This window comes from Frieseomelitta varia, unplaced genomic scaffold (genome assembly GCF_011392965.1).
Source record: "Frieseomelitta varia isolate USP_RPSP 00005682 unplaced genomic scaffold, Fvar_1.2 scaffold_560, whole genome shotgun sequence".
In the NCBI taxonomy this organism is placed as follows: Eukaryota; Metazoa; Arthropoda; class Insecta; order Hymenoptera; family Apidae; genus Frieseomelitta; species Frieseomelitta varia.
In genome coordinates, this window is record NW_025110324.1 from 208,351 (window position 1) to 236,276 (window position 27,926).

General features: G+C 25.4%; 2 protein-coding genes across 2 annotated transcripts in view; one reads left to right on the forward strand and one right to left on the reverse strand.

Annotated features, from left to right (window-relative positions):
* The window catches only part of LOC122533890, a 32,619-nt gene that overhangs the window by 1,877 nt on the left and 2,816 nt on the right, over nucleotides 1-27,926 (forward strand). The window contains exons 3-10 of the mRNA XM_043664020.1: nucleotides 551-714; nucleotides 1,897-2,035; nucleotides 2,393-2,557; nucleotides 2,769-2,861; nucleotides 2,947-3,133; nucleotides 3,851-4,176; nucleotides 5,245-5,436; nucleotides 7,346-7,515. Coding sequence (XP_043519955.1) covers nucleotides 551-714; nucleotides 1,897-2,035; nucleotides 2,393-2,557; nucleotides 2,769-2,861; nucleotides 2,947-3,133; nucleotides 3,851-4,176; nucleotides 5,245-5,436; nucleotides 7,346-7,497 — 1,418 coding nt within the window. The 3' untranslated portion in view covers nucleotides 7,498-7,515. The remainder of the gene's footprint in view (nucleotides 1-550; nucleotides 715-1,896; nucleotides 2,036-2,392; nucleotides 2,558-2,768; nucleotides 2,862-2,946; nucleotides 3,134-3,850; nucleotides 4,177-5,244; nucleotides 5,437-7,345; nucleotides 7,516-27,926) is intronic.
* Nucleotides 12,611-27,506, reverse strand: LOC122533889. The gene is made up of 6 exons (XM_043664018.1): nucleotides 27,125-27,506; nucleotides 17,479-19,551; nucleotides 15,647-15,994; nucleotides 15,063-15,296; nucleotides 13,164-13,649; nucleotides 12,611-13,057 (listed from the first exon to the last, which is right to left on the reverse strand). Exons 1-6 carry the CDS (start codon nucleotides 27,137-27,139, stop codon nucleotides 13,037-13,039), a joined length of 3,177 nt encoding a protein of 1,058 aa, XP_043519953.1. The 5' UTR covers nucleotides 27,140-27,506; the 3' UTR covers nucleotides 12,611-13,036.

Consider the following 27,926-nt stretch of genomic DNA (forward strand, 5'->3'; position numbering starts at 1 on the left):
AAGCAAACGTTCTTATAGAAAAGTACATCCTTATAAAAAAAATACTGCAAGTGCTAAAATTGAGTGAAAGTAGAAGTACGCGTCAATATTTTTTGTAAAACTAATATGGTAACACAGCATTTTCATTATGCTTAAATTAAATTTTATATGTATAACTTAAAATTTTTTAAAATTAAAGTTTTATATATATAACTACACGTTATATTATATTACATAATATCATATCATACAATTTATATTAAACTAAATTAGGTTGTTGCGTCAAATATATTATTATAATATATATAATTATTATATGATATTATAATATACATATAATTTAAACAAATTATAAAAATAGAATATAGATTATAAGTATGTAATATAGATATAAATAACAATTTATTTATTACTTATTATAATTATTTATAAGAATTTTTTAATGAAAAAATATTATTAACATTAGTATTATCATTATTATCAATATCAATTGATAATAAATTGTTAAAATTCATAAAAGACATGTATGAAATGATATTTATCTTTATTTTTTTTTTTATTTTTTATATAGCACTGGGTACGACTATGACGCTGTCTGCTTTTTCGTATGCATTGAATTCCTATTTTACGAAAAAAAGAGGACGCGCAATGTCTTTAGCAATGACACTTATTGGAGTGGGACCAATAATTGTACCTCAAGTGACTACTTTCTTAATTTCATATTATGGATTTCAGGTATTTTTAAGTATTTAATTTAATTTTTATGTTTATATTATATTTAATTTTTATAGCTATATTTACACATTAAGATATGAATTTTTATAGCTATATTTACACATTAAGATATGAACGAAATAGCTTTGTATTAAAATATGATGTGAAATTATAATATTCGTATTAAATATGTGTAATATGAGTACTATTTTATTATAGGTAAAAATTATTTCATTGTAACTACTATGTGTAATATTTTGAATAATAAATATTCCAATAAAAAAAACTTATTTTCTTGGCATTAGAATTACAAACAACTTAAAAAATAATTACGATTACAATTAGATATTGTAAATAAATAAACACACAGTAACTATTAATCACTCTTGTTATTATTGTTATTATCTGTTTCGTTCTGAGATAATTTAAAGAAATACTCTATCATATTTAGCCTAGGAAAAAAATATAATATTTATATACTCTGTATAATGTTATATAATACTATGTTTATATACTATGTATAATTTATAATATAATTAATTAATAATATAATATAATATAATTTATATAAACTAAAGTAATAAAATATATTTATTAACAGAATAATTGCCAGTCATTTGAGATCATAAAAATGTTTAATTGAACAAAATGATTTGATTTTATTTTGTATGTATAAAATGCTGTATAAAAATTAAATGTAAAAATCATTATTTGCAGATTGTTTGTCCTTACAATGAGTAGAATATAAAAGAAAAAAAATTTGAATCCTGAAAATTATATTTAAGATTAATTTTGCACGGAACTTTTTTTACAAATCTCTACTGATCTAGAGATGTAGAATTACATTGTGGTTGTTTTTACATTTAATTTAACACTCTGTGAATAAATATGAAGATATTTAATAAAATGTGAGTTTTATATTAAAATATGAATTATATATTGAAATATGAGTTTTCTAGTTTGAAATTGGACATTGAACAATGTGATGAAAAATTATTTAAAATATCTGATTGTATTATCAATTTATCAAATCGAATATGTCAAATTATTGCTTTATCTCTTTACGGAATGGAAGATTTATAATACAAAATTTATAATACAAAAATTTAACTATTAATTAAAATTAATAGATTTGTCAAAGCTCTGGAATTCTTGGAGAAAAATTATTTTAAATGTTTCAATCTTTACAATTTTCAATTTTAGGGTACGATATTGTTATATGGAGCTTTCACTCTACATGGATATGTAGGTAGTTCATTACTTCATCCACTTAAATGGCATACGAAAAATGCAAAATCGGAAACAGTGAACGACGAATCATTCAACGAAAATAAAATGACAGGTAACAATTTTTTCAGAGAATACAAACAGGAAAACAAAATTTTTGTTTTTATTCAATAATTATTTAATTATTATTTAAAAATTTATAATTAAATTATTTAATTACTATTTAAAAATTTACAATTAAATTATTTAATTATTATTTATAATGTAATTTATTTTGTAATTACTATTCAAATTTAATTATATAATTAATTATATTAAAAATAAGGAATTACTTTTTATTTTTTTATTGATCATTTAAAATCGTATTGGTTATTTGAAGTACATTATTATTCGTAATTATTTTACGTCATAGTTAATCAGATCTTACATCAAATCGTAAAAATTCTAGATTAAAATGTTTATTTTGTTTCAGATCGAGAGAACAACGACGAAGAAAGTCTGAATTCAGTATTAGATTTAACTAATAAACAGAGAAGAAGGAAAACTACTATTTCAAGTATCGATCACGATGCAGAAATTGGAAGTATATATGGTTTGGATATACCCTATGCTCGACAAATATCTGAAACATTGAATAGTAAGCGATTTATTAATATGATATATAATAATAATAATTGGACGAAATCAAAGTAGTCAAGGTAGAAGCTTTACGCTTTGTAATAAGATCAAGTGGATTGTTACATATTTTTTTTGAAAGTATAACAGTTTAAAGTATCGACAATTTTTCATTGTTATGTATATGGTACTGTATATGAATATTACTTATTAAAAGGAATGTTAATTTTTAGTTTCTTTAGGAGAAAAAGATGTTGATAAATATACAATTATTGAAAATGGCCAAATGGAAAAGGAACGCTTAAGAACTCAACGTAATCGTCGATGTATGTATGTTTTCGGAACAAAGATAATTAAAATATAAAGAAGAAGAAAGAAAAAAGTAATTGAAAATATATATACTTGTTTTAGTTAAAAGCATCGATACAATTAATCTAGGCAGTAGTATTAAAATTTTTGAAGAGAAACCTTTGAGAAAATGCAGTAGCATAAATGAATTTGAAATGAATAATCATCAAATTACAATGGAGAACGATACATTATTAGCACAAAGTAATGGAAACACAATATCAGATGCAAATATTGACAGTAATGAGAAGTATGTATTCATATTCAAATTAATAAATTAATAAATTTAAGGAAATGAAATCTGTTTTGGACGTTAAATTAGTATAATGCAAAGTACATGTGAGCTTAAATATAAATTTCTAATAATTCGTCATATTAGAAGTGTTGGTTTTAGGTAATTTTTTTTTAATCCATTTTTTAAATATTTTTATGCAAGATCATAATTATAATTTTATCACTATTTCTTTTTTGTTTTATTTTATAATCCCTTATTATAAATTGTCTTCCATTTTTTGCTAAGTAGATACTCTGTAGATACAATTTTTAATGTAATAGTAAAAATCAGTTCGAAGTACAGAGAAGTGTACTTTGAAAATGAATATTATTCTTAAATACATAATTTCATACTTACGTGTTCTTTTAAAGAAAATTATATATTTAATGCATTTTAGGTAAACTTTAGTTTTAATTTATTTACACAATATAAATTTAGTAAATAATACTCTTTCTTAAAATATTATATTAGATATTTCTTTTGAGGAAGAATATTTACAATAAATATTTGATTTTTTGGATCTTCACGGATATTTTTTTAAGCTGATCTTTCTTTCCAAATATTTAAAAGTGTAATAGAGATATAATAAGTCCAAAAAAGATTAAAGTATAATATTTTAAATAAAAGTATAATATTTCAATTGCATCAATATCAACATTTAGTCAACTTTATTATTGTTATTACTAATTATAGATCTGAAAAGAAATCGACCATAACACGAATACTCAACACAATATCAAACTGTTTCGATTTGGACTTATTGCGAGATCCAATTTACGTAAATATGATGTTGGGAATGTCTGTCGCTATTTTTGCCGAAATAAATTTCTCTCAACTAACACCTTTCTTCCTGATGGACATGAAAATATCAACTAATCAAATTGCGACGGTAATGAGTATTACTGCCAGTGTAGATCTGGTTTTCAGGACTCTTGCTCCTTTTATTGGGGAGTGGCTTCATCAACCACCGAGAATAATGTATCTCTTAAGTTTGTGTATGTTAATTATCAGTCGGACATGTAAGTATCTCTTATCTCGTAGTTCATTATATGTTCAATAAAAAAGCATTAATATTTCCATAAATATTTATATAAAAATAAGATGGGACTTGATAAGCGAAAAATAAAATAAAATTTAACAAGCATTGCTTTATTAAAAAAGAAGTTAATCTGTAGCTTTTTATAAATATACATGCTTAATTTTCCAATAAACACACGCATATTAATAACTTATAGGACAGTAGAACTTTCTATATTTGAATTAATAGGGAGACAGAAATGTTAAGTTAATGAAATGTTCCTCATATTGAATGAAGTTCACTATTACTATCCGACTTGAGATTAAGAAAATTGTCAATTTATTTCGATATTTAAGAATGCTATATTTTTTTGGTTGTTGGATTATACAGTCTCCTTTAGTATAAGTAATTTTGCAGAATTACATTCTTTTTATGGTTGAATATGTTGACGTAAGATAGTCTCATCATAAGTAGATATTCTCATCATTTTTGTTTGTTATCGAAGTTAGTTTGTAAAAAAGTTATGTTTTCGACATTTATGAAGTATTTTTGTTTGTTCTGTATTATTTTTCTAGTAAAATCTTGTACAATTTAAATCTGATATTTTAGCAAATTTCTTTTACAATCATGAATAATACATACATAAATCATAAATAATACATGTAAAATATTTTAGTACAAAGAAAGGCGTCTATTACTAATAAATATTCGTTCTATGTAGAACGTTCGGATATTAAAGTATTCGAATAAGAGATTAGCTTTACTGAACTTAAATCTCTATGGACAAATAGGGTCGTTGATGATTGTTTAATTTTCATATTTTTATTTTTATTAAAATAGTACTTGATGGATGGTTATATAATCTGTCAATTTTATTATTTAATAGAAAAGTTACGTTTGAACATGTAATTACTAATTGTAAGTCGGTCTACCAAATATTAAAAAATATATTTGTTTACGGCTTATAATAGAAATCATTCGAAATAGTTTATTTTATTTTTATTGGTGTTGAATATTTTTTACTATATGTTTTTATTTCGTAACATGAATTTATTTAATTCTATTACAGCTTTATTGTTCGTAAATGGATTTATTTCGTTGATAGTCGTTGCTATTGGTTTGGGGGCTTCTAAAGGAATACGTTCAATATATATGAGCTTGGTAATACCTCATTATGTGCCAATCCATAAGTTACCTAATGCATCAGGAATTCAAATGATTGTAAATGGGGCAATACTTCTGTCTGCTGGTCCTATGCTTGGTACGTACAAAAAATAAATAAATTAAGAATTTTATTATGGATTAAAAATTTATTTGTTCGATACTTTCGCCTTGTTTTTCACATAGAATCATCCCTTTCTTGGTTGTATCTTCAATATTGTGATATTTTCTATTATAGTCTACTATAATTCTTTTATAGGAAATAACGAATAGTATATCATTTAAAAAGCAAGTTGAATTTCATATGTTCTTTACGTGTTTATCTAAAAAAAAACTTTATTACATTTTCTCCAACTGTAAATCTTTCATTTAAAATGTTTCTTGATTTAATCAATAGTAAAAATATCCAAGAAGATCGATTCAAATTATTTTATTGCATACATATTGTATGCAAAATAAATATAGTGTTTCAATCTTTCTAATCTAACTTTGGCACAATATTCTAAAGATTATATAAAAATAATAAATGAATGATGAATTATATGAACATAATAAAAAAAACTAAATATTCGGGAATATTTGGACTATCCATTCATTCTTCAGTTAAAATATCTTTTATTCTATTTAAAAATCTATCTTTTTCGATTAATATCTTTATCTCTTCTTCGGATAACGAAATTTGGTTTTCGTTTGTTTAACGAAATTCACTTTTCAAATTTTTATATAGCCTCATTTGTTTATCTGAACACGTCGAGAAACAAGGCTGTATAGATATAATATGATCACTATTTTCAAAAACTGTTCTTGTTTTTGCAGCAATAAAAGGCTATGTTCGGACAATAAAAATTATGAATATGTATACTTGACGGTCAGCATTAACTGATTAGTGCAAACGAGGTTCTATTATAAATTAAATTTCTTAAAAAAATATTTAAGAAATTACTTTAATTGTCTATATTATTTTTTTTTAAATTCGCCGACTCTTACAGTTTGGAAATCAAGATAATTTTGACTTCGTGTAATGAGAGAAAGTTCTATAACAGATGTTGAATGTCAGCAATGGTAGTGGTAATATCCGTTATGTTTTAGAGTTTAAGAACCTATATTCTTTTGGCTATTGACGATACGAACAATATGATCTCTATTTATATAGAAAGATCTACTTTTACTATTAGCAATAAAGCCTTCGTCTTAATTGCTTCGCAACCACAAACGAGTTATTCTGCGATACAATATCTCTTGAATGGTGTAATAGTCGAAATATCTCGTGTGTTTCTTTATTAGAACGAGAATTATATTATTTCGAAGAAAAATCAATGCACGAAATCTCGTAATTTCACCAAATTTTATCAAAAAAGCATCTGATTAAATTTGTATTGTATAAAAAATATAATTAATATAAAGAATTTACTAATTGAGGCCAACATAGTTGTCTTAAATCTTAAATTACTGATAACCGGATAATTCGGACAATTAAACACGTTTATAATTATAGGAATTAAGTTTAAAATTAGTTATAGAATGCAAGAATTATTGCTGTAATTAGATTATTAATTAATTTTTGAAGAAACGCTTTGCAATAACAATATATAGTGACTCACATTAATATTCGGATACCAGGTATTTAAACTGCTACAATTTCGTAAAGAAAAATCATATAACAATAAATCTGGATTCATTTTAAGGTTTGAAGGCTCTACTCTGAAAATTCATCATTCACTTTAAGATGTTTTTATATTATATAACAGGTAGAAAAGTGAAAACATTTTTCTTCCCAGAAATGCTATAAATTGTTATAGTACGTAAAAATATTGAAAAATTTTTTTATGGCTGAATCTATAATAGATTTCAAGATTGAAATTTCTGTTACTTCAATTTTGAATATTAAAAAACGAATATAATGACGAAAGTGTTAAAATTTCCCAAATTTTATCTAAGCCTAATATTACATATCATCTGAGCTTAATAATACAATTATATTTTACTTTTTCTTTTTATTATTCTTGCAGGTATAATGCGTGATAATCTTGGAAGTTTTACACCTTGCATAATTGTAATAAATTGTGTTACGGCACTTACAGTGATAATGTGGACAGTAGAAATGTTAATCATCCGAAAAAAAAAATTACAAAACCAAAAAGAACAGCAAGAAACTTCTTGATTACATTACGCCATACATTTTTGTAGCCAAAAAATAATTTTTTTATTTAAATTAATAAATAAAATATATATTTACATGTATATCACTTACATGTTATCAACTCGATAATTCAATTAAAAAATCCATTTATATAATATATAAAAAGATGTGTTTTAAATTCGAAAGTAAAAATTGACCAATAAAGAAAGGAGAGAGCAAATATATTCTTTTATAAAAAGAACTCTCTTTTTTTTTTATTATTGAAAGTTGGTAGTGTTTTTTAATAATCAATGTTTTAAATTTTGAAAGAACGAAGATTATTTATAAATTTTTGCCAAATAATAAAACATTAAATGTGAACAAATCGCTCCTAATTTGATATTAACAACAATAAATATTATATAAAGTGCACAATAAGTATACAAAGTGCACAATAAGTAGATGAATTTAGTAAAAAATTAACACATGACTGTCACGATAGACACTGATGACGGCATTTCTATTATTAAAGATATTTTAGAGCGATTAAAATCATCAACAAAACTAGATATGATAATACTAAATTTAGTATAAAATAAACTATACGCTTTTATTACACTTTTATTGTTACATAAATAATTTTATAAAACTTAAATATTCTATCTCATAAGGGAAATGTGTAAAGTGGCAATCAATGTGTTAAACATATTAATGTATGTACAAGATTCATTCGTTTGTGACATTTGTTCGAATATTAGGTACTCATTGAACGTTGATTTTCAATTCCAATTTTAATTTTGGAGAAAGAAAAGACACATCTAAAACTAATTAAAAGAGTAGGACGATATATTAACTTCGTGCGAGTACAGTGTTGCAGTCATGATCTTGAGCACTTCGCATTTAGTTTCACACTATTCTTGTTACCGAATAAATAAGATTCTCATCCTCAATGTTACAGAACTGTCAGTTTTATGTAAATTAGTCATTATCGTAATCAGTCATTACGCGGGATTCGAGGTCGATTTTTATTGTCTGTGTAAAATGAATGTTTTTACTGTAATTATTATTAATATAATTTTGTTATAATTTTCTTTAGTTTTGTGCAAAGCTGAATATTGAAAAAATTCTGACAACATCTAAAGATGGAATTGACAGATGATATTTACTAATTAAGACGTTAATTAGAGACATTAGATTATACTTTAGTGTATTCGTTAAGGTAATCCGTAATATATTATTTTTACTAAGTATATCAGAGATTTAATTTCATTACTTTTTGCTGCATTGTATACATACAATAGCAGATCTCAATAAAAGAGATTTCATTTTTCAATAAAATTTGGCTCTTATGTGGCTCTCAAGAGAAATTTTACTTGTGACATACTATGTCATTTATTATATTCACTAAACATTCAACTATGATTCATTCATTTTTTAAATTAAATCTTTACAAATATTTTGTTAAAATATTAATGCTAAAAGTACACTACTACGAATGCCAGCAAAAGGGCTTGAAAGAACTTATCACTGAAAAAGATGAAAAATATTTTGAATATAATTATAAAATTATTCAATGCTAGCTCAGAAAGCAAGGGTATATGTATTATTCAAACTATGTATATAAAATGCTAATTTTTATAAAGTTTAAAATTTTGCTAAAAACTCAACAAAACTTTATTAAGAACTTCATGAAATATAATATGTATAGAATAATTCTATAAAATTTTGAAGTATTTTAACTGACAATGAGTTTAAAAATTATATGTACCCATATGTATGTTTGCATATGTATAAGCATTATTTGATGCGAGTATATTTAAAGTACTTATATAATTATATTTGTTTTATAGTACTGACTTTGAAAAAATCTTAATTTAAACTTTTTTTTTACACATAGTCTTTATAAAGTAAAAATTTGTATAGCACTTTCTATACAGAACATAGCAGCTGCTATATCATTTCAAGTTTAATTAAGGTCGTGTGCTTATTCAATGTCGTTCGCCACAGAACAAACTTAATGATGTGAAGTGTTTCGTTACCGCAGTTCAGGCTCCTTAACGATCACGATCTACCGCGGAAACAATAGATTGTTTCTTTTCAGAATCTTCCGGTAAAAGTTTTCACACGCTATTAAAGGAATAACACGAAGAATTAAAAGTTGTATTTGAAAAAAGCTGATTAGACGAACTTATGTAAATATTTGAAAATGAAGATAATGATATCAAACTTCTCGAATTTATTCATAACACGAATATTTCGAGAATAGATTAAAGATTTTTAATAATTAAATTAATTATTTCATCAGAGTGTATATTTTTATATAGGTATGTTATAATTTAATTTTATAATACTATCAATCTTCGAATTTTACGATCATATATTATAATTTTCAAGAATTTCCTTTATATCCATTATCACTAAGAAAAGACGGATACAGTTAAAAAATTCTGTTTGAAACAAGTTAATTTTCATCACAAAAAAATATATGTATCTATATTGGATTACTTTGATTTGTTCTACAAGTTATTATATATGTATGTTTATATATAAATAACAATTTATATATGTGCGTTTATATAAATTGTTCTATATATGTGTGTTATACGAATTCTTAACTTATTTTTAATTTATATTGATTATTATTATTTGCAAAATAATTTTTAATTACTGTTAAAAGATTTTATTTATTTTATTTCTTATATGTAATAGCAGAATTAATCTATTTATCAATATCCCAATTATGGAAATAATGTATTGAAGAAATATTGTATAGAAACATTTCATAAAAGTTAATGTTTCTTTGAATGTACATATGTTTATGTCATCTACATCTATATACATATCTTATATTTTATTTTAAAATTATGAATAAAAATTGAATTAATTTCAATATATAATATTCATAAATTCAAATTACATAAAAATATTTACATAAAAATTCCACTTTATGATTTAAAAGTAAGAAGTTATATACAGTATATAGCATATCGTTTCTTTAATTAATGAAAACTAAAAAGAAAATAGTTTTTTTTTTAAAATTGCTTAATTTTCTAGAACATGTAAATCTTTTTAAATTGCTATTTATAGAAATTTCAGTATCAATAGATATGTTAAATTATATTTATAGATTTATTCATAACGTGTAATAATATTCATGTTATAATTGTATGTATATGAATATCATGTTATATTTGTATATATATTGTACATATATATTATTTACATTATATATATAATATAATACATTACATTATATATGTATATATACATATATATAAACATTTATGTTGTACATAATATATACGTATATAAAAATAATAATATTCATGAAATGAGAAACAAAATTGATTTTGTTTATCAGAGTGATTTCCAATCTTTTTATTTTACACACCTTTTCCATCATATCTATATGAGGATATAATTTTCCCCCCTACTTCTAAAATATAGTGACTTTTTTATATTTTAAATAAAAAATAAAAAAGATCTTATATTTTGAGATATTAATACTTTAAATATTAAATAAAAATTCGAGTATTTTTATAATTTATTTAAGTGCATTTAATTCTATTAAAGCTAATGAGATAATTAACGAGAAACTTCTGATTGTCTTTTTTTTGTGCACATACATACATACATATTTCAATCTAGTAATAAATATAATACACGATAAAATTGCTTCCTTTATAATACACGATGAAATTGCTTTTTCAGTTCACCAGAATAATTATAATATCAATTTTAGAACAGTATAACTGTAGCCTTTATGTATAGTATAACATACGTTAAATTATAGCTTGATTTTACTGTAAATTGGTACAAACTTTGCAATGAAACAATTTGCTCTTAGATTTTTTGGCAATAAGTAACATTATTAAGATTTTATATTTTTATCAATTAATTAAAAACAATATAATTACATTATTCTAAAATTTAACTCATTTGTTTTTCATTTCATGGTTCACACTGTGATAAAAGATATCAACATTTGCCACCAACTCTTTATAAAGACAATTGTTCAAAAATATTTGTTATACTCATCGTTATGTTCATTTTGAAATGTAGAATAAAGTGAAAATAATAAAAATATAATTGTATCGAAAACAATTATATTTAAATCAAAATATCAATTCAAATATTTTATCAAATCTTATACAAAATTAAATAACTTTAATATAAAACAATATACACATATATTTATTATAGCATTATAATGCAAGATATTCATACTCCAATTTTTCAAGTTTTGTAAACGATATTACAAAGGTATGGATAAATTGTGACCATTAAATATTTGCACGGAATAGGAAATCTTTAACTAAAGTATTCATAAAATGTTTGAATCTTCTGTTAAAGGTTTCATCTTATTATATGTACATATATTCCTTATATCCTTTATATTATTTTCAAATGTTCATTTGTCTCGTCTCAAAACATCGTCTTTTTTTTGGAAAAACTGAAATTTTCTAATTAGATTAGAATTTTCAAATCTATTTATAATATTCTTGATACAATATAATTAATTTAAACGTCTTTGTTAAATATTTCTTGTATCATTCTGTAAAAGTTTAAAGCGCAATAAAAGTGGAGAGTGTCGTCTTAAATTTCAGTCACGAAATCATGGTAAAATGGTCGTACTTTTCAATTGATGAAACAATGTGAACCAGAATATCTCCTTTCACCATATAACCGGGAAAGTTTTAAACATTGTCAAACATGTAGTACGCGGAATACGTATGAATGTGCATCACTATCGCGCCTGAATACAAATAGCTCATTTTGGGTGGCTTCCAAATATGCAAAATCATCGAAAGTGATACTATAAGGAAACATCTACTTAATTATGTATTCAGAGAAGAATTGAATATGTCACTCAAAAATAGAACTAAATTTTTAACTTTTAAATGTAGGGTATTTAATTTAAATTTAGTTGAAGTAAAAAGTTGGTTCTAAAAAATAACAAAGCTAGCTTTTAATTTTACAACGATACTTTTTATGACAGCACAGTTAAAAGAAAGTTTCAACAATGTTAGAATAACAATTAATGTTATTAATTGTGCTCTAATTTATTTGACGGTCTAAATTTCATTGACAATTATAATTCACAATTATAATTACATTTAGATATAACAGCAGGTACTTAAATAATTTTAATTAATTAATTATTATAATTAATTTAATCCTATTTATTAAATTTACAGTATATTTACTTTTACGTATTTACAAAGTGATACACAATTAATCGGCATTCATATAAATGATATTTTTATAGTAATTCTTCGTATATAGGAAAAATAATTTGAAATTGAAGTCTTAATCGGTTACACAATCTCGTTACACAAACACGTTATTTCTTTCTTTGCAAAAATATCTACTTATGTTACAAATAACTAAATTGTTCACTTCATACAAATACATGTAAGTATACAAAATTGGTAAATATAAATACACTGGCCATGATGAAGTTTAAATTACGCACTTGAAACACTGAAGAAAGTCTTTGAAATTAAAACAATAGAATAGTTAACTATTCACAACTAAAAATTGTATTATTCAGCCTCCAGATTTAAGGAATATTTGCATGTCATCGTTTAGCTCGTGCTACCTATAAAATTAATTTATAAGAAAAAAAAGAGAAAGAGAGAGAATTATCAATTAAATCGTATAGAAAACATGAGTGAGTATTTTCAATGTTTTCGATAATTTGTTACCTTTGAATGTCCAGAGTAAAGTACCGGTCCGTCCACAGTATCTTCCGCCGCTTCTTCGTCGTTTTCATTCAAATTCAACGTAGCAAACTCTTCGTGCTCCATAATTCCCCACAAAGGAATATTTTCCTTTCCTGTAGATGCAACAGCAAGATTATTTACTGCTTGCGGAAGCACTTGATAGGCTTTCTCGATCGCTTCAAATTCGCTGAAGTTATTCTTGCCGTTGCTCACGTCATTGGTGACAGATTCACTTATTCGCTGTGAATGATCTCTTTTCCCTTGTCCCTTGCGATTTTCATACTCGTTTCTCGAGGGTACTTCTAGTATCGGCTGTGGAGTTACCACGTAAACTCGTTCTTTATTTAGAGGCGATATCGATACAGAGTGTGTCTCCCACGTGGAATTTTCTTCTAACGAAGATTTATTTATGTCGTGCAAATCATTGGCTGTTATTTTTGGATTATTTATTCGTACAACATTTATAGCCTAGAAAGCAAAGTTTAGAAAAAGATAGAAATTAATATAAATTGATACGAATACATAACTTTATTATTAATTCTCATCTGTCCCGCAGTTTTTGAGCTTAATTTATCCTTTGGTGTCAAATTGACACAATCGTAAAAAATTAATATCTGGAAATTAATATTTCTTAGTAGAAAGGTAAATTTTATTAACAATAAGTAGTTTAAATTTTTATTTGCGTTGAACAATTCTCTCACGTATCTTGCCTTTTTTACTTTTGTCTAATATGTATGATTATAGTCATTTATTTGGATCTTGCTACAACTTGCTATATTCATTCACTACGACTACTACACGATATCAATTCGTATTAACGAAAAGACATTAAATGCATAATTGTAGTGTAATATAATTAGATAGGCAATGTACTGCTTGTTCAAGAGATTTGAAAGTGAATATTGCAATTTTGACTTTTTTTATTATAATATACATATACATATATGTGTTGTATGTTAGATATATATTATCTGTATAATGTATATTATATATTAGTAAAATAAATGTTACAGAGTCTATACATATATGCAATACAATAGTATAACATTTTTTACGAAAAATCTGTCAAATTGATACAAAGGACGAGTGATGGCTAATAGCAATTAATATCATTGAATAACGTCATTAACAAATTAGATCATAAATAAAAATATAGACAAGTAATAATATTCACTAATACTATATATTAAAATACTATATTGTACTGGTTGCATTTTTAAATATGTAGCCCGCAGATTGCAAGGGTAATAGATGTCATGACTGACAATGAGACAAAGCAGACTTAAGTACATTTTATATAGAATAAAATAAAAATTTCAAATAACATTTAGCTAAGTAAGATAATACGTTATTCAATTCATTATTTTTTAAGTATGTTATTTGAGAAAAAGGACGTCTCGGGGGTCTGCAATAATAAAAAATTATTTATCGTTCCGTGATAATGTAATAATCAAAAGGTTAAAAAGCAATGATATAAAAAGCACTAACATATTATATTAGTATATATCATTATATTAATTATATTTATATATAATTTAGTATATTATATTAATTATATTATTATACAGTTAATAATTGTCATATTATTAAAACTTATTACTAATGCTAATTAGTATTATTAAATAATATTACTAACAGGTTAAATGACATAATGATTATTACTGGACTGCAAATTTTTATGCATGAAATTTTGCAGGAAATTTTAAAGCATGAAATTAAATGGAATACACGTAATATGAAAAAATACATAAAATATCCAAAGGATTAATTTTCTAACAAGATTCTACTTTTCTCATTATATTCTTGAAGACATAAATTTGCATAAGAATTCGCAGCCTAATTATTACAAATAGAAAAAGTAGAGTTCACACATTAAATTACCGGTTGAGTTGTTTCAGTATGGCTGCTCGCGGAGCCTTCGTGTTCTATTTCGTTAAAGCTAAACCCAGCCAAAGAGTACGTTTTCACACTTTCATTATGATCTTTCAATCCGTTTATATGATCACTTGGTTCTGTTGTTGTCAAATATTCCGTTGGTATTTTCTTTGATGGTGAAAGATAAGGGTGCAAAGAACTGGGTAAAATTGTGCTAGATGTTGTAGATTTTGAATATTCCTATGAAAAAATATACGAAGACATTCATTGTAAAAAGGCATCGTTATATTAAGTATCAATTTTAACAATACAGAAAGGTTTGAAAAATATTGTGAATACTGTGGCGTATTAACTAATACAAAATTAGTCCAAAATTATAAATTAGTCTAAAATTGATCTAAAATTAAATAGACGAAATTTTTAAAAATCCTAATCACTGCGTACATTTGAATTTTGATTATTCCCTGATGTAATGCAATAAATAATGAAATAGAGAAAATTTTCTTTTAAGGAAAAGAAAAAGATATGATAATTGCATGGCATATATTAATTAAATGTTTCAGACAAATTTATTTAAAAAGGAAACTTACTTGTATTGTCCAATTATCGATATTTTTTTGTAACCTTCGAACATCAATCGAAGTATTTGCTTTTGTTGTAGTGCTTTTTAAATCTTCTGCTGTAGTTAAAAATGGTCTTATCGATTGCACATTTAATTTCTTTGAATTACTGACGTTAAATTGCGATTGAAATTGATTAACTACTTGAATATTATTCCTAGATTCTTGTTGAAGATAATTATTAACGTTCGATTCACTCCTAGAGGGAACTTTTCTCGACTGCGTATGTTCAGAATTAGTTTTAACACTCCAGTCTCCGTAGGATTGTTGAAACGGGATTGGTGTATATTCTGACGTGTATGGTATAATAACCTGTACCTAAAATATTATTATTTTCATGGATTTGTCATTTTTGTCATTAGATATACTTTTTACAAGATGTACTTTTTATTTTACGATAAATTAAATTTTTAAAGTGATGATGATGCAAAAGTTTTGTAACTTTTGTAAATTTATGTCAGCTAATACTCATGAATTTAATTTTATAAATTACTAAACTTTTCTGTTAATAAATGCATAATACGCTAAAAGTGATTCACTTATAAATTGATATATGAATAAATTATATAATATACAAAGTATGTTAACACAATTTCAGTGTTGGATTCATCATATTAAAATAAGAAAAAAATGTATATAAACATATGGTCGATGTGGCTTCGTTCTTGAGATATAACCACTATTTACTTGTTTTTACAAAAATCTCTTTCGCTTGAAAATATGCTTCTACGTAAGTGCTTTGTCATTGGAATTCTGATTCGATCAAAGTTGTCTGATATTGTTCAAATTTCTTCACAATGATACATTTATAAATACGTTTAGAAATATTTATAATATTTATAAACAATTAAATAAAAGACTCAGTTTATCAAAAGAATTGGAAAATACGAATTCGATTCTATCTCAGAAACAAGATCATATCATGCATATGTTTACATGAATTCTTTTTTTTTTTCTTTTCTTATTTTAGTGTGCTGAATCCTCTCTCTTATACATTATATAATAATATAACAATAAATTCAATAAAAGTTCCCCATATCTAAACATTATCCGAATAATATCCAAATGTTTTCAGAACATCCTATCATTTAAAAAGAATATTTACTAGTAACTGATGCCTTTTCTTGTACTAACTATTCTATATGATTATTATTACTTATTACTATAATATCAAATGTGAGATACAAGACTTTACTAAAAAAAAAAAAAGAATATTGATGAAATGTAATGTAAGAACTTTAACTTTGCAATAAACGTTTTGAATGACAAAGATATCTTAAATATAATTTTTTCGTACACTAAAATATAGCAAATGAAAATAACGAGGACATGTCTTTCGTTAAAAAAAAGAGTTTGCTAATTCGAAGTACGAAAGGAATGTAACTACAGAATTATGTCTATTTCAATTTCTGTTCTATCATTCGAAAATTCCTTAACCGAACGCTTTTAGTTCGAATATTGGAAATTCTATTGTACTATTCATACGAACAAAATATATTTGTGTCACTGAATTATTTCAATGATTTTATAAATTGTATTTCATTATCAATTACTTGTAAATATTAAATTTTAACGATAATGAATTTTACACAATTTTTATAAAATTTCTAGATTATAAATAAAATAAAATAAAATAAATTATATAATAAAATAAAATTTCAATAGAAAATTATATATAAGATATACTTTTCTATAAGCAAGTAAATGTTTTACATTATTTGTAAATAATCAAACTCTGAATTTTTCATTATATTTAAATTTCGTAATATTATAACTACATTTACACGAATAATTCTATTTACTTGTTTGTTTCTTTTTATATTTTGTTGCCTTTGAAGCGTGTTTCTTGTATCCTTTGAATCTACATCATCTTGCTTTTCAGAATTTACATCTCCCGGGAAAGAATCATTCCATTGTGCAAGATGATTCAAGGAACCGTGATTCTTCGAAGAATCATTCTTCAAATTTGACGTGTTTATTAACAAACTTGGCCACAAATATCCTGGTTGTCCGGATGGTGGAATATACGAAACATCTTGTTGATTTGCATATCCTCTATTACTAGTTGATGGTTCAACGCGTTGATTAACATTCGAGAAATCCGCAGTTGTGGATGTCGAAGGCCCGAAAACACTATTGATATTTTGAATATCCGAAGATGAATAAGATTCGGTCGACCTGACGAAGTTGGACGAATCTTCAAAAAATATACTGTCGGTCTCCAAATTATAATCTGTGGTTGCCTTCGCTGTATTATCACCGATGTTGGTATGCCCGCTAGTGGAAGTTGTCCTTGGCGTCTCAGTTTGACTATCACCTTTTTTCGTTAGATCTAACAACGGCGATTCTTCGAAGTGTATCGATTCAAGAGAGCTCACGAGGGACGGTTGCGTGGTCACTTGAGAATCTTTAACGACACTACCGCTAGGAGATAAATCGTCAGAATACTGATAATTCGAACTATCACTCTCTTGATTGTGAAAAGTGGACGTTCCAAAGCTAGCCGAAGGATTCAAATCTGGCGGTAGATAATTCAAATTGGTGTTGGGACCTGAGTTTGAATTAAAGGGTTCATGGTACTCGTTTTGATTAGGTGACTCGTAATTTGACGAACCAATACCATGGAGAATAGCCTGATTATGATATGCAGGCTTATTTAAAACTCCATCGTCATTTTCTTGTTTCAAAATTGGAAAATTATTGAAAGACGTCTCGGATACAGGAAACTGAGTATCGGGAATCAAACTACCAAATGATTCTTTGTGATTTGCGGGTTCTTTGTTGATTTCGATCTCGTGACTCTGGGATATGGCGTTTACATGTCCTTGATTCACTTCTGTTCCAATGGATCTTAGATCGTCATTGCCATTGGTGTTATAATGCTCGTCGTTAATTTCAGGATTTTTGTGTTCTTGATTAGCTAACGACGTTACAGGCAAAGGAGGTGGCTTGAGGCGCCCCAGATTTTCAATTGCAGAAGGGTTTTTAAAAAGTTCTGTCTTGTAGAGAGGAGGTACCGAATCGGGATGCAACGCTGAATGTGGTAATGCGTTGTTAAAAGGAGTTTGCTCAACGAGTATTTGGGAAAGTTCTGATATTCTGATTTCGTGCGAAGCCGCGTATTGGGCGTCGTGATTCCCTTGATTGCTAGGAGGAAGATAACCATTCGAAAGTTGCTGAGGGGACGGATACTTCTCTGAATGATGCCCATCACCTTGCATCGGAATCCAAGGAATTTTGTTGCAAAGATTACAGTGTTTCCCTTTATTCGGCGGTATGTAAAGGCCGCGGCTATTCTTTGGACTTGGGAAGCCACGTTGCGTATCGTGAAAGGTAGCTGAGGGATTGTGAACTTGTAAAGATGGACCAGGAGGAAGGCGAAAAGGCGGAGCGGAATGTACATTGAAGGAAGGTGCAAGAGACAAGCTAGAATGTTGAGCAGCCGGAGGTATGCCGATAGGAGGATAGATAGGTGGACCAGGTTGAGATTCAAGCGGAGGATGAAGAAATGGTTCAGGTTGCAAAGCAAGATGCAAATTAAATGGTGGAGCACCGTAATATTGAGGTGGTGATTCGAGGTGTGCTGGAGTCTTTAGAGGCGTCGAAGTCGAAGGACCATAATTAAAGGGATTTAACCAGCTCATCAATTGCGAGAAATATCCTGGAGCTTCCGTTATCGAAGGATTTACTACTTTTCCAGACCTCACCGGATAAGCTTTTGGTCTTGGAGGTGGGACTAAATATTCGTTTAATCCGTCCCTTCGATTGCCTCGAATAATATTTGGACCGTTATCGAAGGATGCTTCATTTCGATCATTTTTCAAGCATGATGATGTACTGCATACAAAGATGAGCAATAATAACGTTGATGTAACCTAAAAGCATAAGTTGTTAATTGAACACCGAACTCAAATTTCTTGTTTCTTATGTTTAAGTATATTATATAGATATATAGCGCGTGTCACTTAAAATTATACATCCAAAAATTGTTAACATTGAAACCATTGTATATTCGTGAACAGAAATCGTACAGCAACCAATTAGGACTTATTTTAAAACGTGAAATATGATTTAATAACATGTAATTGCAAGAGTGGAGCTGTACCATATTTCTGTTTAATAAAATAATTAAAAATAATAGTACATCAAATTTTGGAGACTTCAATCTTTAGATCTATAGTAAATTTAGTGATAAAAAATGTTCAATGTTTTTGCATACTGTGACAATTTATAGTATTTTCGAAAAAAGAAATACACAGTCTCATTCATTACATAATGTACAGAAAAATATCTCAGGAAAAAATGAACAAGACATTGTAAAGATTTCATGCTCTAAAATAAGTTAAGTTATAACAATGACAATTTTTGGGTGACATTCACTATAAATAATTTCAAAATGCAGTATAAGTAATTTTGTCTCTTAAAATATTCGACAGATATACTATTAAATATATTATTATTATACGAGAAATAAGATATGTTTAATTTAATGATAATAATTAAAATATCACATTTTTAACAAAAGATGAAAATTCGGGGAATACATATGTTTAAAGAATCATGTACATTTCTCATAATGGTCAATGACCATGGAAAATAAACACAGGATAAACTAAAGTGGGTCATTTTCTTTATGACAGAACTGTGCAATTTCACTTGATTAAACAATTACATACTTTGTGACAATTGAATCATTTATAAAACTTTTTATTCTAACTTTTTTCATATATGTAATTTGTTATCGAGTTAGTAAAATATAAATAATTAATCTTCATTCAATTTTATTACTTTTTATTACTTTTTAAAATAATTTCTAGGAAATGATAGACAATTTCTAGGCACTTACAGAACTTTCTAATTTGAAAATTTCAATTCAATGTACATAATCTAAAATTCTCAATAGAAAATGAATTGATTTCGTAGAGAAACATTTTTGCAATTGTAAGTATGATGATAGGCAGACAAGTAAAAAATAATTAGTAATCTTTTTCTTAATTATTGTGTTTGTAAACTAACATTCAGCTAAATTATCGAAAACAAAGGGTCAGAAGTGAAAGGGGAGCAAGTATGGCATAAAATTGAGTGCAGAGAAGATTTGAGCGACCAACTATTGCTGACGAGTTTCTCACGAGACATAAATTCAATGGTGTTCCCGTGGAACTTCACGTGCTATTTTACGTTTACCGTGAAATATGCGGACGTGTGAGAGAGAACGAGAGTACTCGCGGATCACCGTATTTATAGCGAGAACCGGAACTGCATAAGAAAGTGAACAAATGGAAAAAAAGATACAGTCCCCTCATATCACTTTTAAACTTACTAGCGTCAGTGCGCTTTATATTTTTAGCGGATAAGAAATTGTTACTCAAGCGAAAGTAGCAAACAATATCATTTTGTATTATTACTTTGGAACAAGTTTCAGAAGAAAGAACTACTTGACCCGTTTACGTTTATAAATGAAATTAATCGGATAAAACGTATATAATAAAATTTAAATTAAGTAATAAATTCAATGAGTAAGACAGTCTTCGTGACAAATAATATTATAAACAAAATAATAACGTTAGATTGAAAAGTTTCAAAAAACGTTTTAAGAAGCTTAAAAATATTTCTGCTGTTACTAGTAAATCTATCAAATGTATTTTACAGACATTTACAAATATAAAAATATTTAATTCAGGTAGAATATTAATTTTAATACATAACTCTGGAAAATTATTTTCATTATTTGAAATACATTTTAAAAATCCAAGATATCTGTCATAAAAATTCAAGATAGAACTGTTTAAATATATCTTCTGGATAAATAATATGAATTTTTTTAACTAATGAATATTTGCAAATCTCAAAGTTGTAAGAAAATAATCCCGAGTATTAAACATATAGAAATATTTGAATTAACCCATTTTTGTCTTTTCGTATAATTTGAATTTACTACTAGAAAAAAAAATTGTATATTTCTAATGTTTTATCATTACGTAAAGCATGTTCATTATAAATTTATTACACATCCGTCAGAATGGAAAAAAATACTAAAAGAAAGTTTTAAATTACTAATCCGGCTAATACGATTTGATTAATAAGGATTTAAAGAAAATTCTTATTACGGAGATCCAAGGAAATAATTGAGTCATTAGAATTATTGTCTAGTTTTGGCTATCGAAAAGTAGCATACGTATAATCGACTGTGTTTGATCGTGAGATAGATTATTTTCCGTTGAAGAGTAGGTGGTTCACATAGTGTAATAGTGAAATATATGAGAGAGAGAGAGAGAGAGAGAGAGAGAGAGAGAGAGAGAGAGAGAGACTTGTAGTTGTAGCAGGAGTAATGTAGGTAAGTGGGCTGTGAGTATTACGAAAGTCGACCTATAGTGAGAAGATGTAATGTGTGGTTGCATGTAATCTGTATAATGTGCATTCAACAAGGTGTTAGTGTGCTCGTGTGAGCAACACGTGTGCTAGAATGAATGCCGTCGTTAATCGAGACTAACTAATGCCAATAATGAATCAGCAATTTTTTTTCTACTTGGTTATCTTAAATTGAAATAATATTGTCGTTTATTAAAAACAGTTTTAAAGTAATGTATTTTAAAAATCCTATTTCAGCAGGAGATTCTATTTTGCTTACTGAAAATAATTTATAAATCTGTTAATTATAATTCTAATGAGGACAATTTCAAAGTATAATATTTATTTGTAATTTTTTACTGACTTTCCGATAAAATTAACAAATTCAATAGATAGAATTTTGTAACATTTATACGTATATTTATATGTATGATTAGCATGTAGAAGACTAATTGAAAGAGTGATAAATCAATTAAAAGACTGATAAAACAATTTATTTCTATAGTATTTTAACTGTAATAGTAGATTGTATAACTAAATAAAATTGATACTAAAGTGATAATTATAATCATGTGAAAATGAAACTGTATAGGTTAAATGAAATTGAAATGAATATTGCAATATTTGCAAAAACAAAACTTATTTCATTAGCGAGTTTTTCATATTTCATACATAGTGTTGGATATAAATACATAAATATATATGGTATATATAACTTATATTTTTATATAAATATAAATTATTTTATATAAATTTTATACAATGTATTATATAAAATGTCCAAATCTATTTGCTACTACGTAAATCAAGTTTTGTTTTATTTATATCAAAAAATTATATTGTAAATATTCATTTTGATTACATTTAATTTATATATTTTAATTTTTATTTAATTACAATTATCATTTAATTTTATTTAATTATACAATCATCACAGTACATAATTCATGTATATATATGTATGTTTGTATTATGTATGTATATGCATGAATAATATAATTTACCTTAAATTAAACATAATATACCTTCAATTAAAGAGAAAAATTTTAATCTAAATTTTACATTATGGTTATCAATTTGTAGTTTTGACTAATAAAAGTAAACTTTCAAATAGGAAATTTATTAAGAACTTAATGAGAATAGATAAAATAAAAATCTATAAATATAATTTTTAGAAAAACCAAATTCTAATGATTTTAACGAAGTAGCGTCTAATGAGAAAAATAATTATAAAAATACTTTGGCAACGAGAGATAATATATTGCATGTATTGGATTTTTTCAAAAAATAATAAATACAAAATATATTTAATATTTTTCTTAATTTTGTGATCAATGAGTAAATTTTATTTAATATTTAATAGGTTTATATTACGTTATAAACCTATTCAATATTATATAACATTTAATATAACATTATAAAATTTAATATAAAATTAATTTTTCAAGAACTTTTCTTTTTTTAAATATAAACATTAATAAAACTAGCAATAAATTATGTTTTTTATGTTTTTCCTCGAAACAAATATTTTTCAAACATTTTTCTTTTGGGTACAATAATCAATGCTATGATTAGAATGTTATCTATATACCTGTTACTAATAAATACATAAAACTCTTATCTCTTATCGTATCTCTTGTATAATAATTACGTATAATAATGATGTACAAAATATTATATACATAATTATAATAAAATATATCATAATTCACTAATTAATTATATCAGTTGAGTGACAGAGTTGCTACTATTCTATTATTACAATTAGTTTAATTTATAATTCTATTACTACAATTAATTCCTACAAATGTTACAAGTTTAATTGTAATAATCAACTTATAATTCATAAAATGGAACTATACTTGTAAAATTATTTATTTTGTTAATCTTGTTAATTTTTCTTAAACTAATAAAAAAAACAAGAAAATATACTAACAGTGATAATTTAAACTTATAAAACTAACTTATAAAATTTGGTTAATGAAAAGACAATTAAATCAAGACAATAAAATTTGGCTAATTGTTTTATTGAATGAGAGAATCTCATTGTAGAAAACATAAAACGGATAGCATTAAATATTATCAGTCACGTGACATCTATGCAATGTATAAATATTTGTCAGAACACGGAAGTAAAGTATTCGTTTGCACGAATTGAAGACCATAAAGTTTATTCGAGGAAAATTTGTATTGACACTGATAAGAGGAAGAAATGTGTAAACTAAAAGCAACAGATTTAGGTCATAGACGAAAAAGTTTCGCTCCTACGTTGGCACTGTGCCAAACGACGAAGATCATTCGAAAGCATACGTTTCCCTCACATCGCTCACGATGTCCTTGTTGGATCATGATTGACAATTCACGATGTATAGAAATCAGTCTTAACTTTCGAAAGCTTTTGTAAATGGATATTTCTGTAGATTAATTTTTTTGTTTCTTGAAGATTTGCCAAAAAGTTTGTTATTAGTAACAGAATTTTAAATAAATGTTTAAATGCTATATTATATTATCAAACAATAATATGTTATATCTAATTATAAATAATAAACGTTTCTTATGTTTGTTAATATGTATTATTTATGGTAATCGTTCTATTTTAAAAAATTAACATTCAGATGCAAAATATATTGACGAGTTTTAAAGAATTTTGTCTACTTATATTCGACAAAATATAAGTTTACAATGAAAAATAAAAAATTTCGTTCATGAATTTTATGTGTTCCTTTTATTAAATATGTATTATACTGAATTCCAATAAAGCTACAGTTTTATTCAAATTATAATTAATATTTTCATTTGAAATAAATATTATGTCTTAATACTGAAAATATTGTATAAAATATTATATAATATGTGTCCTCATGGATTTCTTAATACCTTTATTTTTATTCTTATTTATTCTTACTTTTTTAACTTTTATTAAATCATTAGTAATGATGGTGTACGTATTATAAGTACCTATTATATATACCTCAGAATGTTACTCTTAAATCAGAATAAAAATATAATGAAAATTAACGTTACTGATATTGTTACTAATTTTTTTAGAAATATAAGAAGCTTCATAAAAAGCAAGGTGATATGGGTTTTATAAAAAGAAATTTAAAAAAAATAATTTCACTTCTTCATAATCTTATATAAATTATCTACTTAGACTAATTTAAAATTTTTTACGTTTATTAGTGGTAAATTAATACAAATAAAAATATTGATTTCCGCTTGGAAAAGAAAAGGAATTAAATACTATAATAATGAATTATATTATAATAAGGAATAAAATATTATAAGAAGGAATTAAGTATTCTTTAATATCGACAATTTTAACTAGTTCATCGCAAATCGGAAATAGACTAATCGAAAGTGGATTTCTTAAATTGTTAAATTTGGTCATGTCGTTGTGTTACCAAACTTTGAATTGCTGATTTTTACCTTTCGCCTTGTATGCTCTGCATGATAAATCAAGCATATGATCTTATAAAGAATTCTATACAAAGCAGAAACATTGTCTTTTTTAATACATTACACATTTAAGACTGACTCCGGTTTTATTTATTTTCACGTTACTGTATTCTTATTCCATTTAATGCTTTTTGGTAAAATATATGAATAAAAGCTTGTATTCATTACTGCATTATAAACTCTTTCCTATCCCTTGCATTTTTATTTCTTCGATACAAAATTTCTACCTGATTTGTCTTGCAATTCTAGTGTTAATACAAAAATAGACAAATAAACGATCGCCTTTTTATTATGTGATACACAGTTAAATCGTAAAATGAATCTGATTTCATTATATTTTTGAAATATAATACAAATAGAATAATTTTTATGATATATTTGAATTAATTTTAACTTCTTCTTAAAATATAAAATTAAAAAAGAAATAAAAATATGCTTTCTTCTAAGAAATAAATCATTTTAATTAATAAAATAATTTTACTTTTCTACTTTTTTAATTTTTATATTAATTAATTAAATATATATGTTAAAAGAAGACTCGGGAAAATTTTTAGCGAAAATAATAGCAAAGCATAATTGGTAAATATATTCACTAACGAATTTAGCTAAAAAAAAAAGGTAATTTATCTCCGTCAGTATAGCTTTCGCCTCATAAAATCTATGGTTAAAAAGTCGAACATTTACTCTCACAAACACAATGTAAAATCAATGGAATACATATATATAGAGTTCCTAATTTTTAACTAAAAGTATATTTGTATAAAAAAAAGTTTTAATCGAACAAAAATTTATTTCACAATATTAAATAAATCGTTTATGCTGTTATAAAACAGATTAATTTGTAAATGTAAAATTATAAAAATATAAAACGATGTAAAACAAATTAGAAAGATACTTCTAACAAAAATATTTATTCATCTCTTGAAATTAAATTTTTAACACTGCAATAATTCATTACAAAATTAAATTGTTAATAACGAATCATGCATTTTATTGTATTAGTTTATTTAATACCTCTAATAGATACATACTTCATACATAGATAGTATATGTATAAACAGATATATATAGATAACATATAGTATAGTATATATATGTATTAGTTTATATATGTATATACTTAATGTATATATAGTATAATATATGATAGATATATAATTGATACTGTAATCAACTTGTAAATAGTAGAATAAAAATAAAGTAATTTTGGTATATTTTCACAAACATTTTATGGAAAAGTATGTTGCTCTGTAAATTTCGTAAAAACAAATTTATTGAAAAGGTTCAGATCGAAAATTTTAGACTTATTTCAACTCTATTCTATTCTTTAAAAATTGTTTTCAAACTTTTACTGCGTATAAATACGATATGATAATTAATTATACATATGTAAGGAAATATATAAATGTAGAATTTAATAGTAAAAAAATTGTAACATATAATAGTTATCCAAAACCTAAAAAATGGCATTCTAACTCATTATCAAGATTTAAATAAAATTTGTATAATACTTAATCGATGAATTATTGCTATATGATAATTATGATAATTATAACAGTCATAATAATTAAAATTGTCGTTATTCAAAATATAATATTATTTAACAAATTTGTAATATGTGAAAACGTTGTTTGTACTCACGCGAAGAAAATTCATGATTGTTATTTAGATCCTTTCCGTCAGGAACATATCACAAAACCAGATTAAAACTTCTTTTTTTTATTTCAATGACCACACTTTTATTCAATAGAAAATTGTTTGTAAAATTCACGTAACTGAGATACTGCTTGAAATCTGCAACGAAGATACAAACTCAATGTTTCATTTTTATATCACATAGTCGGAAAGTGCGCGATGCGGAGGAACTACTGCTACTTCACGGTAATGTAAAGGTTGAAGAACAAGGACGCCAGACAGAAGGATCGTAGAGGAAAACTTCGGAGAGTAAGGAGAACGAAGAAAAAACGAGAAGAAAGGTGCACGCTTCAGTAGGGTCAAAGAGAGAGTCCATTGGCGCGTCTTCCATGCAAGTCGCTTATATACATTTGCTCCTTCCTTCCTTCCTTTTTTCTTTCTCTCTTTCTCTATCTCTTTATCCTTTCTCTTGCTCTTGAAGAATCGGACTCCTTTTCTACCTACCAATTTCTCTCTCTAACCTATGGGCTAAAATTGTAAAGCCTATGGCTTTAATTTTCAATAAATTCAATTTCTCCCTCACAGTGAATATCTCTATGAAAGTTCTCTAACCCTCTGATAGAGAATGATTTGATTTCGAGGAAAACTTACGCGGGGTTGTTCGAAGGAACTGCGAATTCCAAGAAAAATAAATTTTTACTACATCATTATTATACCTTACCTGAATATTTACCTATCTTACATGTGTTAATTGATCGAACAACAAAGATCTCCTTATTAAACTCGAAAAAAATAAAAATTTTCTAAT

Bases quoted from the DNA above. Each gene is read 5' to 3' on its own strand.
- LOC122533889 (XM_043664018.1), bottom strand. The intron at 15,995-17,478 runs GTAAATAGAATT...ATAATATTTTAG, and splicing joins ATATAAAAAGAAACAAACAA to GTACAGGTTATTATACCATA. The intron at 13,650-15,062 runs GTAATTTAATGT...TTTGCTTTCTAG, and splicing joins ATACTGAAACAACTCAACCG to GCTATAAATGTTGTACGAAT.